Here is a 13,855-nt window from a genome sequence, read left to right as displayed (position 1 = left end):
GGTTAGGCTGATTGGAGAGTCTAAATTGCCCGTGGGTATGAGTGTGTGAGTGAATGGTGTGTGTGTCCTGCGATGGACTGGCGACCTGTCCAGGGTGTATTCCTGCCTTTCGCCCAATGTACGCTGGGACAGCCTCCCTGTTCAGGATAAGCGGGTTAAGATGATGGATGGATGGATGACCTCATTTGAAATTATTCCTGGGATCTGTAATCAACTTGACTGTGACTGAAGTGTACTAAAATGCACAGTCTAGGAGCACCATCCTGGAACTCCTATAGGGTGTGGCTGGAAAGTCTTGCTTGTAAAAGCTCTTTCATAGCTGCACATCCTGAGTAGACGACTAGATTCCTTGTTCTGTTTCCCTAATTATCTCTCTCTTGATCCAGTACTAGTAGTAGTTGGAGTAGTTGAACCTCCAGAAACCATGGGAAGTGATCACAAACCATTTGCAGCCTAGTGGCTAAGGCGCTTGACTGGGACCTGGAAGGTTCAAGCCCAAGTGAAGCCACGATAAAATCTGCACAGCTGAGAGACCCTGGGATAATACTCATTTTGGCATTATACATTTTGGGGTGGGGTTCTCTACCAGTGCAAATGAAAGTACAGTATGTGACTCAACTACCTATGCAGAAACGACCAACATGCTGGGGGCTAGAGGAATACAATTTAGCAACATGCACATAAAATGTTACGTGGCTTAATTGGTGAATAACTCCTATGTTTTCTCTTCAATTGTTCAGGCCTCTGGAATGGATGATGGACACTACTGTACTGCGGTCAGTTCAACTCAGTTGCATTATCTTGAAATCCAGTATTCGGAATTATGTCACATGTGGATGCACACTGACTTCTCATTCCATTGGCCTTCTCCTGCTTCTGATAAATGAAAAATACCAAGTGATAAATGGATGCACTGAAAGCAAACAACTGCAACGGCCTTTGGTAAAAGTGATAGCCGGCTTACCTCTGAGTATTACTGGCAATGGACAATTCTGTACAAAATAATTTGGAAATATTGCTATATTTACGCACGTACCGGAGAGTATTTCTGAGGTACGTAAAAGAGTATTATTATACTGTATTAAATCAAAGCAAACTGGCGCGACACTAACGTTATTCATTTTGATTGTTGGCACAAGGGTGCGTTGTCCTCGAAGTAATGCCTACACCTTGAACTATCATAGGTCACATAATTCAACCGGAACACATCAGTTCGGTCGCAAATACACTCCGTGGCAAAGGGAGTTGCTATCCTCGACTTTTGTTATTTAAGTAGGCCTACTGCATGTTCAGGTACAACCCCTCATTGTAGATCTTTACAAATTATCGAAAATATTATCGGAACTGAAAGTACCAGTACATTCTCTATAAATATAAAGATTGACGGTGACTTAGCTTTTTAAACGTTACATTTATGATTACTGCATATGATGCTAACATGTCATTGTCGTGACCAGAGCAATACTTCAGTTAATCAACTTAAAACATGTTGTATTTACTTACTTGAAAAAAAGAAAAAGAGTATTAATAATTTACACAATTGGTGTTGTACTTGTACGTGTTTATTTTATTTTATTTTATTTTATTTTAGTATATTTTAGTACATGTGACCACCTTTTTCAGGTTTCATGAATGTGCATACTTGAATAATCAAATATAAATTGGCAAGTATTTTTATCATTTTAATTAAAAATAGTTAAACCACAAAACCACCCCTTATTATCACTAATTATTAGATAACAGACAAAAAATAAAGAATACAACTTCCCATGTGAGCGAAAAATACCATTAGCTATTGAATATAAAAGGCTGTTTTTCCTATTTGGAATATCGGATGAATACATTTAAAAAGGAGTGTCCGTGGCTGTGTTGGACTTGACGTCAGGAAAGAGAAACGACCTCCATAAATATGGGCGTCCACAAGAAAAGAGGTAGACTACACTGAACGCTGCGATTCAGATCAGTTAAAGGGCAAGGATAACCTATTAAGAGCTCAAACATGCCTATTTCCAACTCTTCCGCATCTTCTACAAAAAGCATCCGTAGAGCAGGGTCCGAACTTGAGAGAGCAGACTCTATAACGGTAAGGAACTCATGTATTATCTTCTTGAAACGAAAGTGTTAAAGTGATTATCGTACCGAAACGGGGTATTGAAACTTATCTAATTTAGAAGGCTACGATAATTGTGCGTAAGCGCACGGAGAAGCATCTTTACGCACGGGATGGTGCACTTGTATAATATCCAACGGAATTTTAAACAGTGTATTAATTTGATGGCTGTGATTGTGGTTCAAAGAATCAAATATCAAATACGCAAAAGGTCACTGTAAACTGTTTTATGCTATTTTCAGATGAAAACGTATACTTATAAACTTCCAGAAATATAGCAAATGTGGAGCGTAGCAGCTGAGCACCGGAGAGCTTTTGATTTCAGCAGCATCTGTATTACTGTGTAGTTCATCACCTGTTGAATCTTTTATAGTCTCCAAGGTTCTTGGTCAGAAGACAGAGCTTAATAGAGGACGCTCGAAAAGAAAGGGAGGCTGCGGCCGCGGCGGCGGAGTCGTCAGTAGCGAGCGAGCAAATCGTTTTCGATGAGGAGGACGGTAAAGCATTGCTCAACCTTTTCTTCACGCTCCGAAGTTCTAAGATCCCTGCGCTCTCTCGTGCTCTCAAGGTTTTTGAGGTAAGCATCAGGGGTAATAAAATATGGGCATACATGTTTAATATCTGCATATTTCACTCGTCTCTCGTGCTCGTCTCTCGTGCTATCCCCATTTCTCAGATGAGCTAGGTTTTTTTGAAGCTAGATTTCTCTTCAACACTACCTCACGCTCGTACCGTATTACATGACGGTTATACTGTAGGCTACAAGTACTTCTGGGAAGTAACCTTAGTAGACTATTTGAATGCAAACTAATTCGATTTTACTCCAATATTGTATATTGGAGAAAAAAAATAAAAATAATAATAATAATATATATATTATATTATATTATATATATATATATATATATATATATATATATATATATATATATATATATATATATATATATATATACATAATACGTTGCATGATTCCGCGCATTAAAAAACGCACTGAAACCCTGAAGTCTTTGGTTGCGGCTCCTGGATTGTAATACATTGGAAAATTACGCAATTATGTGTATTTTGGGCGGCTAATGTGAAGAGGGTGCGAAACAAAATCTTTAGATGGCTGAACTGGAATTTCTAGGTTCCTGGATGGTAGCTTGGACGTCACCTTTCAGTCACAGGGAGTAAGCCAGGGACAGCCTTGCGTTATTCGTCTTAGTTAAGTTAAAAAGAATTTGAATTTGTGGACCGTTCATGTTTATTTTATCACAGATGTTAGTAATGTTGAGAAACTCTGCCACGTTGATACTTTGGAACATTCCCCTGTGACTTTGACATAATTTATCTTGAACAATAAAATGTTTTAACACTATCTGGTCCTGGAGAATGTAGGCTACTCATAATAATTAATTTGGAATATTATGAGAATCATCACCAACGTTTTGGAAGCCTTTTTTGTTAGCTGGATTTTTGGAAGCTCACATTTTCTCCAAAATGTATCTTACCCAGGCAATATCTGGTAGCATATACACTCCCACTACTGCTGCCAGATATGCAGTAGATACAACAAGAATGGTTTTTCCTGACACATTTTTCTGTTGAACTCAATGGAAAAAGAAATCTGGATAAACAATTATTTTCTGGCAGCAACACAGTGGCTTGAGGCTCACTTGATACCTTCAACCCTTCATAACTTAAAGCCATTCAGCCAACAATTGTGTTCCATACTGTATCCGCATGATTTAGAGCTGAATCTAGTCCCACCCCCCAGTTCATATAGAGATCCATTCAAATGCAATTATTAGCATTAGTATCACCTGTACGACAACCAGAAGATAAGATATCCAGAGCTTGATGATGTTCATAGGTCACAGACATCAGGAAGTCATGGCATAAAAAAGATATGCAACCAAATACAAAACATGACTTTAATTTGACATTATGTTAATTTGTCTCAAACATTGAAATGGAGGACTACATACAGAAAGTGAAAAAGTGCTCTTATTACCACAGGGTAAGCCAAATGTATAAAAATCAGAAAAGGGCGAAAGGGTGATTCCACACATTTGAGTGGGGGTGTGTTTGTAGTGTAATCATTTTTTGTTGCAATGAATACGTTCATTCATAACCTAAGCTCAGGACAACATAACCCTCGTACAACGTATAATATTCTAATGGAAAACATTTTTTTAATGTTTGCCTATTTATATTACATTAGCCTACATTACATGCCTTACACTACCCTGCCACCACAGAGTATTCACAGCGGAAGCATGGTTAATAAATGGGACTTCAGTTTGTGTTTTAGTGTAGGTTATAGATTAGTTTTGCACAGTGATGGATATTTTTATATTTGCAGAAGTTTATGATGACCATTGGCAATGGGACCTTAGGCTATTCATGGTTTAACGCAATAAAATAGAAGTAATGTAACTCAATCCTGTCTTTTTCTGTGACATCAAAGACGTTTGAGACGAAAATCCATCATTTGGAAACCAGGCCCAGCCGAAAGCCAAAGGACTGCCTGGAGGATCTAGAGTACTTTGTGCGCTGTGAGGTTCATCTGGCCGATGTCAACACTCTCATCAGCTCCATCAAGAGGATTGCAGAAGATGTCAGAACCACCAAAGAAGTTAAATGTGAGTAGATTGAACATGTAGACCTACGTATCTATTTATAGGTCCAGTATATACACTCACTGAGCACTTTATTACACCTATTTCTAGCACTTTATCTACACTTGTGTATTACTTATTCATGTGATTATGTAATCAGCCAATCATGTGGCAGCAGTGCAATGCATAAAATCATACAGATGTGGGTGAGGAGCTTCAGTTCAATGTTCACATCAACCATCAGAAATGCAAAAAAATGTGATCTAAGTGACTTTGACCAGGGAATGATTGTTGTTGCCAGACGGGGTGGTTTGAGTATCTCTGAAACTGCTGATATCCTTGGATTTTCATGCACAACAGTCTCTAGAGTTGGCAGAGAATGGTGTGAAAAATAAAAAACATCCAATGAGCAGCAGTTTTGTGGGCAAAAATGCCTTGTTAATGAGAGAGGTCAGTGGAGATGACAGGAAGAAGGTGACAGTAATGCCCAAATCCCACATTACAACAGTGGTATGCAGAAGAGCATCTCTGAACACACAATGTGTCCAACCTTTAAGTGGATAGGCTACATCAAACGAAGTAAGTCTAATAAATACCTAATAAAGTGCTCACTGAGTGTATTTGGTCTGGACTTTCAAAGGGGTACTCAGGCAATGTATCATGCTATCTCCCTCTCCTTCTTGTGTTTAGTTCACTGGTTTCCAAAGAAAATTGCAGAGCTGGATAGCTGTCATCATCTGGTGACAAAATTTGACCCGGACTTAGACCAAGATCACCCGGTCAGTTAATGCACATTTGCACATGACACATAACACATGACACAAGGCCATTTCACAATAGTACGACACATATACTTCTTGACCTTGTCTTTAATGAGCAATTGTATTAGTATTATTCACTTTTAATGGTCAATATCTTCACATGCTGTGCTTTTTTGTTTTTGCCAACCCAGTAGACAGTTCATTCTTTATTGGTGGCCCCACAATGTTCAGTTCAGTCCAATCGTTAATTGAAAATAATCTTTGCCATGCTCATCCGTGCCTTTGTTTGACTGCTCAGGGATTTACAGATCCTGTCTACAGGGAACGGAGGAAGATGATTGGCGATATTGCCTTCAGTTATAAGAAGTAAGCAAGTTACACGTATGCTACTTATTCCTGACAGTACACATACTTTGTTTTTGCTTTTATTGTTGCTTGATTGTCATTTATTTCCTCCTAGTGGTGCACCAATCCCAAGAGTGGAATATACTGAAGAGGAAATTGGCACATGGTCAGTGCTGTATAATATTTTCAATATTAGTTCTGCTATTTTAATTACAGTGCCACATGAATGTTATTCTGATTAAATTACTTTTATGGTGTTAATAATGATTCTTAATTTTACTCCGTTATTAATCATTTTTGTATGACTTCTCTAATCTTTCACACCTCCTATGAGTCATCTCAGACCTGAAAGATGTTGCCATGAGCACAGGCTATGTCTCCAGACCAAGTCCTTTGTGTGCACACAGGATCTGATATTTCCCCGCCCTGAAAAGCTTGCTTCCAGTTAACACAATTATTGTGGCATAAATTGTTTTTGTTGCAACAACTGTTACGAAAAATGATGGAATAACTCAATCAAAGTGCAGCAGAACAAGATTCAGAGCATTTTGGGAAATGGTTTTTCAACCAGAGGTCTCCTAAATACATTTCCTGCTCTGCTCAGTGTGTTAGGGGTGTACAGTAAAGGGGCTTGTTTTACATTCAGATGGCTCCAGTGTTTTCATTGTGATAACCTTTTATTCTGAAATGTGTGTTGCGTTTCTGTTTTCTTCACTAACTCTTTGTGCATGTGTCTGTTTGATACTGTCTGTATTTGTGTGTGTGCATGCATGCAGGAGGGAGGTGTATTCAACACTGAGGGATCTGTACAGCACTCATGCATGCAGTGAACACTTGGAGGCTTTCCGGCTACTGGAGAGACATTGTGGATATAGCCCCAACAACATTCCCCAGCTGGAGGATGTGTCCGTCTTTCTCAAAGGTAACACACCTCACACACTGTGTCTCACCTGCTCAAAGATAACACACACACACACACACTGTCTCACCTGCTCAAAGGTAACACACACACACACTGTCTCACCTGCTCAAAGGTGACACACACACTGTCTCACCTGCTCAAAGATAACACACACACACTGTCTCACCTGCTCAAAGATAACACACACACACACACACACAGTGTGTTTAACCTGCTAAAAGGTAACACACACACACCGTCTCTCTCCTGCTAACACCTGCTCAATAATAGCATACCTCACAGGAAAGGTTTACTACATGGAGCAGTAAACAGGGAAGTGAAACTGCTGTTTCTGAACAGAGCACACAGGCTTCCAGCTGCGGCCGGTGGCAGGGCTCCTCTCGGCCCGAGACTTCCTGGCCAGCCTGGCCTTCCGGGTGTTCCAGTGCACCCAGTACATCCGGCATGCGTCGTCCCCCATGCACTCTCCCGAGCCGTGAGTGAACCCCGAGCCCTGCCTGTCAACTGGGCTGCTCACACACCAGGGGCCTGTGTCACACTGCTGGGTGACTGCACTGGGTAAAACCCAGAACCCTCCCAAATTTGGACCATGGACTGAAGCAAAAAGCCTCTTCCCGGGGGGTTTGCTCAGCGCAGTTATCCAGCAAGCTCAGTAATACTGCTTTGTGTCACCGGCCCCAGAGTGTGTGTGTCCATGGCTAAGTTCACATTACACACCTTGAAGGTCAAGTAGATTTTAATTGCTCAGATCTGATCTTTTTGACTTGACCGTTCACATTCACATTTTATTAATAATCGATATCTCACAGTAGAGCGAACAGGCCTCTGCCCTGAACGAACGCGTTCACTACAGTGAACTGCACCTGCACAGTTAGGGAATTCCAATCTGACAGGTTCTCACAGTGGTTGTTGGAGTGTCTGTGTGTGAGTGCATATGAGTGCTGCAGTTACTCTTGTGTTTGACTACGCTCTCTGCCCTTCCTGTTTCTTCACCCCTTTCAGGGACTGTGTTCATGAGCTCTTAGGCCACGTCCCCATGCTGGCTGACCGGACATTTGCCCAGTTTTCTCAGGTAAGACTAAGACTGAGTAAATCAGGCGTTGGGACTTCTTAATGCCTGAGAATTACATGCATGCCTAAAATGTATTGACACTTCCTGTCCATTCAAGTGATAGAGGCCCAATATCTTTTTCAGAATATTGGCCTTGCATCACTGGGAGCTTCAGAGGAAGACATAGAGAAACTCTCTACAGTAAGTTTCTGAAAACATCTGAACACCTTATCCCTTTACACTTTGCCCCCCCTAGAGCACAATTTCCACTGATTTGTACTAGTGCTATAAAAGTGTCAATATCTCAAAAGCTATTTACTGCACAAACATGTTTGAAGACTTAAAGAAGAGGCTTGCACCATTCAGAAATTTATGTCGGAGCATGTACATACAGTGTGCACTTATGTTTATATAGTTTAGCACTGAATATCTCAATTTATAAGTCAACTACTTTATATTTGTGCCCAAACCTGATATGTAAAAAATATTGTAAAGATATCGACAAGCATTCAAATTCCACATTTTCCAAAAACTGCAACCAGATGTCTTATTCACATATATGAGTATATTGTTATGCCCATTGTTGTGTCCAAAAATCTCCCCAAATAGGATTACTCACCCTTTTGCTTCCTAACAACCTCATTTAATCACAACCTCAATCACATTTAAAATGGAATGAAATAAACATCAACGTTAGTCAGAAAACAGTCGTAGCTTCATAATCAGGTGGGATATTTGGTTCCATAAATATGTCTGTAATGAATCATTTGCGAAAACAAACGTATATATGTACCAAACCCAAAATATGTCAGCCGGACATGGAATGAAAGTGAATTGAGAAAAAAAAAATTGTTCATTCATACAGCTTCTAAATAATGTATTTTTGGAACATGATTTTTTGACATAGAGAAATGGTACCAAGGATTGTTAGAATATACAGTTTATTGTCTGAGTCTGTGGCAAGGTGAATGTTGAACACCAAGAGGGTGACCAGGGAGAGGCTGGAGTTTTATAAGAGGCTCATAAGCATCTAAAGTGCTGTTCTTGCTAACGGAGAGTCTTTTTAACAATCTGGCGTCGCCGTTTTGCAGCCACAGGTTTTTGTATGATATAAATACGAACGCAACAATAATTTGAGATTTTGACAATACAAACCACACAGGGGTAAAGTGGATAGGGTTCAATTTATATCGTTTGTCAGCTTAGCTGCTTGCAGGTTACACAAGTCATTCATATTTGTGAGGCAGGCGTCACGGTGTCATGGTGTCTAACCTGCCTATTCTGCATGGTGGCTCTCCCTCAGCTGTACTGGTTCACTGTGGAGTTTGGGCTCTGCAAGCAGGGCGGTATGGTGAAGGCATATGGAGCTGGCCTCCTCTCCTCATATGGAGAGCTGGTGGTGAGTGATGAAGTTTAAAAACAAATGCATGCTAGTTTGTAAGTGGAAATGAAATATAAGTTTGGATTGAACCCTGGCAATCCTCTCACTGGTTGACCAAGACAAAATTTGAAATGGACTGGGAACCGATATATGTTCCAAACACCAAATTCAGATTACTTTGTAGTATGTTGTTATACGAACAATGGAGCTGATAAGAGGAAGTTAGCTGCAGCAGCAGCTCCTCTGGTGTGTACTGTACTGTACAGGGGAGGAATAACTGCGCCTCTGCACGGTATCTCCTGAAATCTCTGCTCCCCTCTCTGTCCAGCATTCCCTGTCAGATGAGCCCGAGAGGAGGGAGTTTGATCCCGAGGCAGCGGCTGTGGAGCCCTACCAGGACCAGAACTACCAGTCCGTCTACTTCGTCTCCGAGAGTTTCACCGACGCGAAGGAGAAACTCAGGTAATTGACGGGGACTCTGAAGGTTCCCGTGTGCTTCTTCATTTGTCTTTGCTTCACGGGCAATCTTATCCAGATATTACGTTAACGCACAAAAATTCTTTGCTAGATTTTGAGGTAATTTTCCCCCTCAGTGAAATTATAGGTTGCATCTGTAATATGTCATGTTGTGTCTCTGGCTGTCTGGGGGAGATTTTATAGTGGAAAATCTGTCAATAGACTGCTAAGATAATAGACTGCTCAAAGTGACCCATTAAGGTAGCAGAGTGTAAATGCTGTTCGGGCCCTGCTCATACCTGTAGGACCTCCGAGTCATTACACTGATTTTATCGCTTTGCTAAGTAAACTATTTGCTCCAATAATGCTCCATTAATTTATAACGCGTATACTTTTCAAATAAGTAACAATTCTACTTATTCTTGATAACTTAATTACTACTTTTGAGTTTGTAAGTGAAAATTTTTATTCAGAGAATGAATGTAATTTTGCTGCCATTTTATGCATTTTTTCCATGAGACCATATTACAATTGGAGATTCCAAGTTGTGCTATAATGGTGACAGTTAGACTGTAGTCACAATTCTGTTGCGGATTGCATGGCAAACAGCTACAAAAATTGTGAAGGCTTTTTGCATGAAATCAAATTGTTTGATGCTCCTCCGGTTCAGAAGCATTCCCCAGAATTGATGAGCATTCACCTCTGATGAGCAATCTACTGATAGGAGCAGGGAATTTGACTAAGCTGATTTTCTTTTCACAGAAAATTAAATGAAAATAGTTTCTGTCATTCCAAAAGCTGGCATTGCTCTGAGATTATGAATATACACATGGGTCGTAATGGAACTGAACTGAACTATTTCTGTGACTCCGTGTTCACCAGTAGGGACCGTAACTGATCAAATAAGACATTCAGCACATCATATTATGAAGGCATATGGTCCTGCATTTTCTCCTCCTGCAAATCCCTGTTCTGTCACTGAAGTGTGTTTAGTTAATTTCCTGAGCTGCGGGTACATATGGGGATTGGGTCGAGGGGTGGGGGCAGGGGAGACTCCGGGTGCCTGTGCACCTGCCCTTTTTGCCCCGAGTGCCCGACAGCACTTTTTACATGTGAATAAAATCGAACAATTGTTGTTTTGCTATGCTTCATATTGGTAACATATATTCTGTACAATATCTGGGGGTTGTAAAACAGTTTATATAGGTTGAAGCACCTGCCCCTCAAAAACGGTTGAGTTGTGACACTAGTGTGGGGTGCATCTCACTTTTTACCCCATATCTACTGTAGGCTGCTGAAATGTCAAAATTCTGTGTGAAGCTGTCTAGCGCAGTATATCTCCTTTAAGTTTTTGTTTAACAGTGCTCCTAACATTCTGTGTATTTAAGACATAATGAGAACTAAGCAGCATTTGAGTAAAATGCAAAGATGGAATGCCATTGCCAAAAAAGCTATTGGGCTGAATCTTGCATTTATTCTCATCTAGTATCTTTGAAATGACTATCTGAAATACTCTTTGTGTGGTGACTATGGGGGTCATTTTGGAGGGTGATTAGACAGGTCAAATAAACATGGATGCTGTAAAGTCTTTGTCACACAGGGGCAGTCAAAAAAATCAAATAAAACATCCAGAATTAAAAATGCTTATGTTCCAAAGACATATTTCTATAACAATGAGACATAGCTATGCAATTTTTATTCAACATATTGTGATCTTAGAATAATAATATTCTATCTGCATCCTGAGTAGTTTTGAGATACTGAGCTTCAGAAACTGAAAAAGTGAAATGCAGGGAAGTACTTCATAGATTGAAATGACAAACACCCTAAAAGTACTTTGATATTGTGCAATATAAAAATCCTATCAAATTGCCATATAAACACCATATTAAATATTACACTCATTTTTGTTCAGTTATAACCTCTTGAATTGAATAGAATTTTTTAAAGACCTAAACAAATTCTTCATAAAAAAGCTTTCACATTTTCTGACCCAAGTTTATGTGGAAAATCAGTCCCCTGCTGTTATTTTCACGTAAGTATGTTATTCTTTCTTGTCACTGCATAAAATGTACATCTAACGACATAAAAATAGCATGTCATCACACAAGGTTAAACATCTGAGGCATGTTTGTCATCTGCACACTGTGCTCTTACTGTATGTTTGACGTCAGTATGTGCATTGTCATTTACTTTCACAGGGTCTATGCGGCAGGCATCAAGAGACCATTTTCGGTGAGGTTCGACCCATACACCTACAGCATAGAGGTCCTGGACAGCCCCCTTAAAATCCGCGGGGGTCTGGAGTCCGTAAAGGACGAGCTGAAGGTTCTCACGGACGCGCTCAATGTGCTAGCGTAGCATGTTCGCCTGGCCAGCAATCCGTCCGCTGTCCGCTGCTCCATGTGTAACAATGTATTATTAATATGTGCTTCAGTGTCCATATTCTGCTACTGGGATGTATTTTGGGACGGCCAATATAGTGAAATATAAAATCATTCAAATGCACAAAAACGTTTAAACTGAAAAAGGAAGAAATCACACACTACAACTCCCATCTGAATGTTCACAGGACAGTATCAGGATTTTTTCCACACCTAAAGATCAGACTTGGAAAGCCCTTACTATATGTATTTAAACATTGTCCAGTGTGTTAATAAAGCTAAATATTTGGGCACACAACAGGTGTCTGTGGAATTAATTTAATCTTATAGCAAATATAACTTCGAACCCTCAGATTGGACACATTTCCAAATGCCAGGCCAGAGCACTCTCTATTAAAATAAGTAGTTCTACATAGGGGACAGTGATGGGCAGCATGATTCCTTGCTTTAAATGTATTTTTTATTTATTTATTTAAACTGGCATCCTTCTCCCTGTGAACAAAGTTTACAAAGTTGTGAAAAATAATTGGTAAAAAATGTAAATGCATTTTCTTGCAATCAAATAGCCATTTAAAACATGTTTTATTCCTCTGCTTAACCATTGGTGCAGTTATGAAAGTACTGCTTCTACATAATAGATGCAATTAACCCCTTAAGTATCACCCATTTTCAACACAGTGAAAGTGGAAGCTTTTTTTCTCACTGAAAATATTTGCTGTATTTGACTGGATACAGATTATTGTAGCTGTGGCTGGTGCTCTTAGAAACACATATTACTAAAAATGAGCATTCTGCATAGTTCTCTTCTAATCTATGTCTACGCAATTTTCCAAAAAGGGCATTTGGAGACTTCAAAAGGACACATGGAAACTAAATGATATTATGGGTCTTATGAGGTGTAAAATACTGCATTTTGTCCTGAAAAGTGTTTGCACTCCCCCCCTGTCACCCTCTACCTCTCTGTACAAAACTCTGTCTCCTTGCAGCTATCCTCAGACAGCAACAGGTCAAGAAGATCATAAAAAAATAAGTAATCATTAATACCATCTTGCATACTAATATATTCATTGAGGTCTATTGATTGAGGTTTTTGTCAAATACTCCATCAACAAGTCAAACACATTCCATAATTTCACATGCTATTTATTATTCAAAAGCAGGCTGGCTCCTTATTTATAAGCACACTGAATAATAATGAAATATTTTGAGAATGTATTTAGATGCTGCCATGTCACTGAAAATGTGTTGTCAACGGTATTTTCACTGTCTTCCTCAGAAATATTCACTCAGACGACAGATTCCTTGGAACTCCTACAAAGGAAGTCCTCTGTTTAGACGTAGGCAATGTGTTTTGTTATGCAGGAGAAAAAAAGCTGTGTTGTTTTATGCAAGCCTAACAAATTATAAACCATTGAAAACATAATATAATTAGCTAAACTGTAGTCTTTGATGAGCCGAAGTTATATTGAATTATTTTACAAACAGATGGGAGTAACACAGTTTCTCTGCAGCTAAAGGACAAATACTGGTCAGAGACTGTTGTACTTGAGCTGAATGTGTTCAAGACAGCCTATACAAAACATAGATAATACCATTTATATGTACAAGCACTTTTATAGAAGTATACAACGGCAAAACGGAAACAATGGCAATTGTTAAAAAGTAAACATTCTATCAATGATAAACCATTATGCATTTGGTCCACTGGACACTTATCGTGAAAATGACACTGACATTACCTTATTTCTTGTAGTATGTGGATGCAGAACAGGTGAGGTCCCCCCACACTTGTTTTACCACCCACATGTTACAAAATAAGGAACTGTTGTCGTTAAAGCAATG

At 39.5% G+C, this 13,855-nt stretch overlaps 1 protein-coding gene across 1 annotated transcript; it reads left to right on the top strand.

Moving 5' to 3' along the window:
• The first annotated feature begins 1,948 nt into the window (after positions 1 to 1,948).
• On the top strand, positions 1,949 to 12,311 carry th (tyrosine hydroxylase). The gene is made up of 13 exons (XM_061244976.1): positions 1,949 to 2,083; positions 2,484 to 2,687; positions 4,563 to 4,737; positions 5,404 to 5,492; positions 5,773 to 5,840; positions 5,935 to 5,985; positions 6,596 to 6,741; positions 7,081 to 7,216; positions 7,744 to 7,813; positions 7,937 to 7,993; positions 9,096 to 9,191; positions 9,502 to 9,635; positions 11,831 to 12,311. Exons 1-13 carry the CDS (start codon positions 2,000 to 2,002, stop codon positions 11,988 to 11,990), a joined length of 1,470 nt encoding a protein of 489 aa, XP_061100960.1. The 5' UTR covers positions 1,949 to 1,999; the 3' UTR covers positions 11,991 to 12,311.
• Positions 12,312 to 13,855: the final 1,544 nt, after the last annotated feature.

This window comes from Conger conger, chromosome 6, assembly GCF_963514075.1.
Source record: "Conger conger chromosome 6, fConCon1.1, whole genome shotgun sequence".
NCBI classification, from domain to species: domain Eukaryota; kingdom Metazoa; phylum Chordata; class Actinopteri; order Anguilliformes; family Congridae; genus Conger; species Conger conger.
Note: the sequence above shows the minus strand (reverse complement) of the source record. Positions and strands in the feature narration are given on the sequence as shown.

Bases quoted from the DNA above. Each gene is read 5' to 3' on its own strand.
- th (XM_061244976.1), top strand. From the start codon at position 2,000: ATGCCTATTTCCAACTCTTCCGCATCTTCTACAAAAAGCATCCGTAGA. The intron at 5,493-5,772 runs GTCAGTTAATGC...TTGACTGCTCAG, and splicing joins ACTTAGACCAAGATCACCCG to GGATTTACAGATCCTGTCTA. The intron at 5,841-5,934 runs GTAAGCAAGTTA...ATTTCCTCCTAG, and splicing joins ATTGCCTTCAGTTATAAGAA to TGGTGCACCAATCCCAAGAG.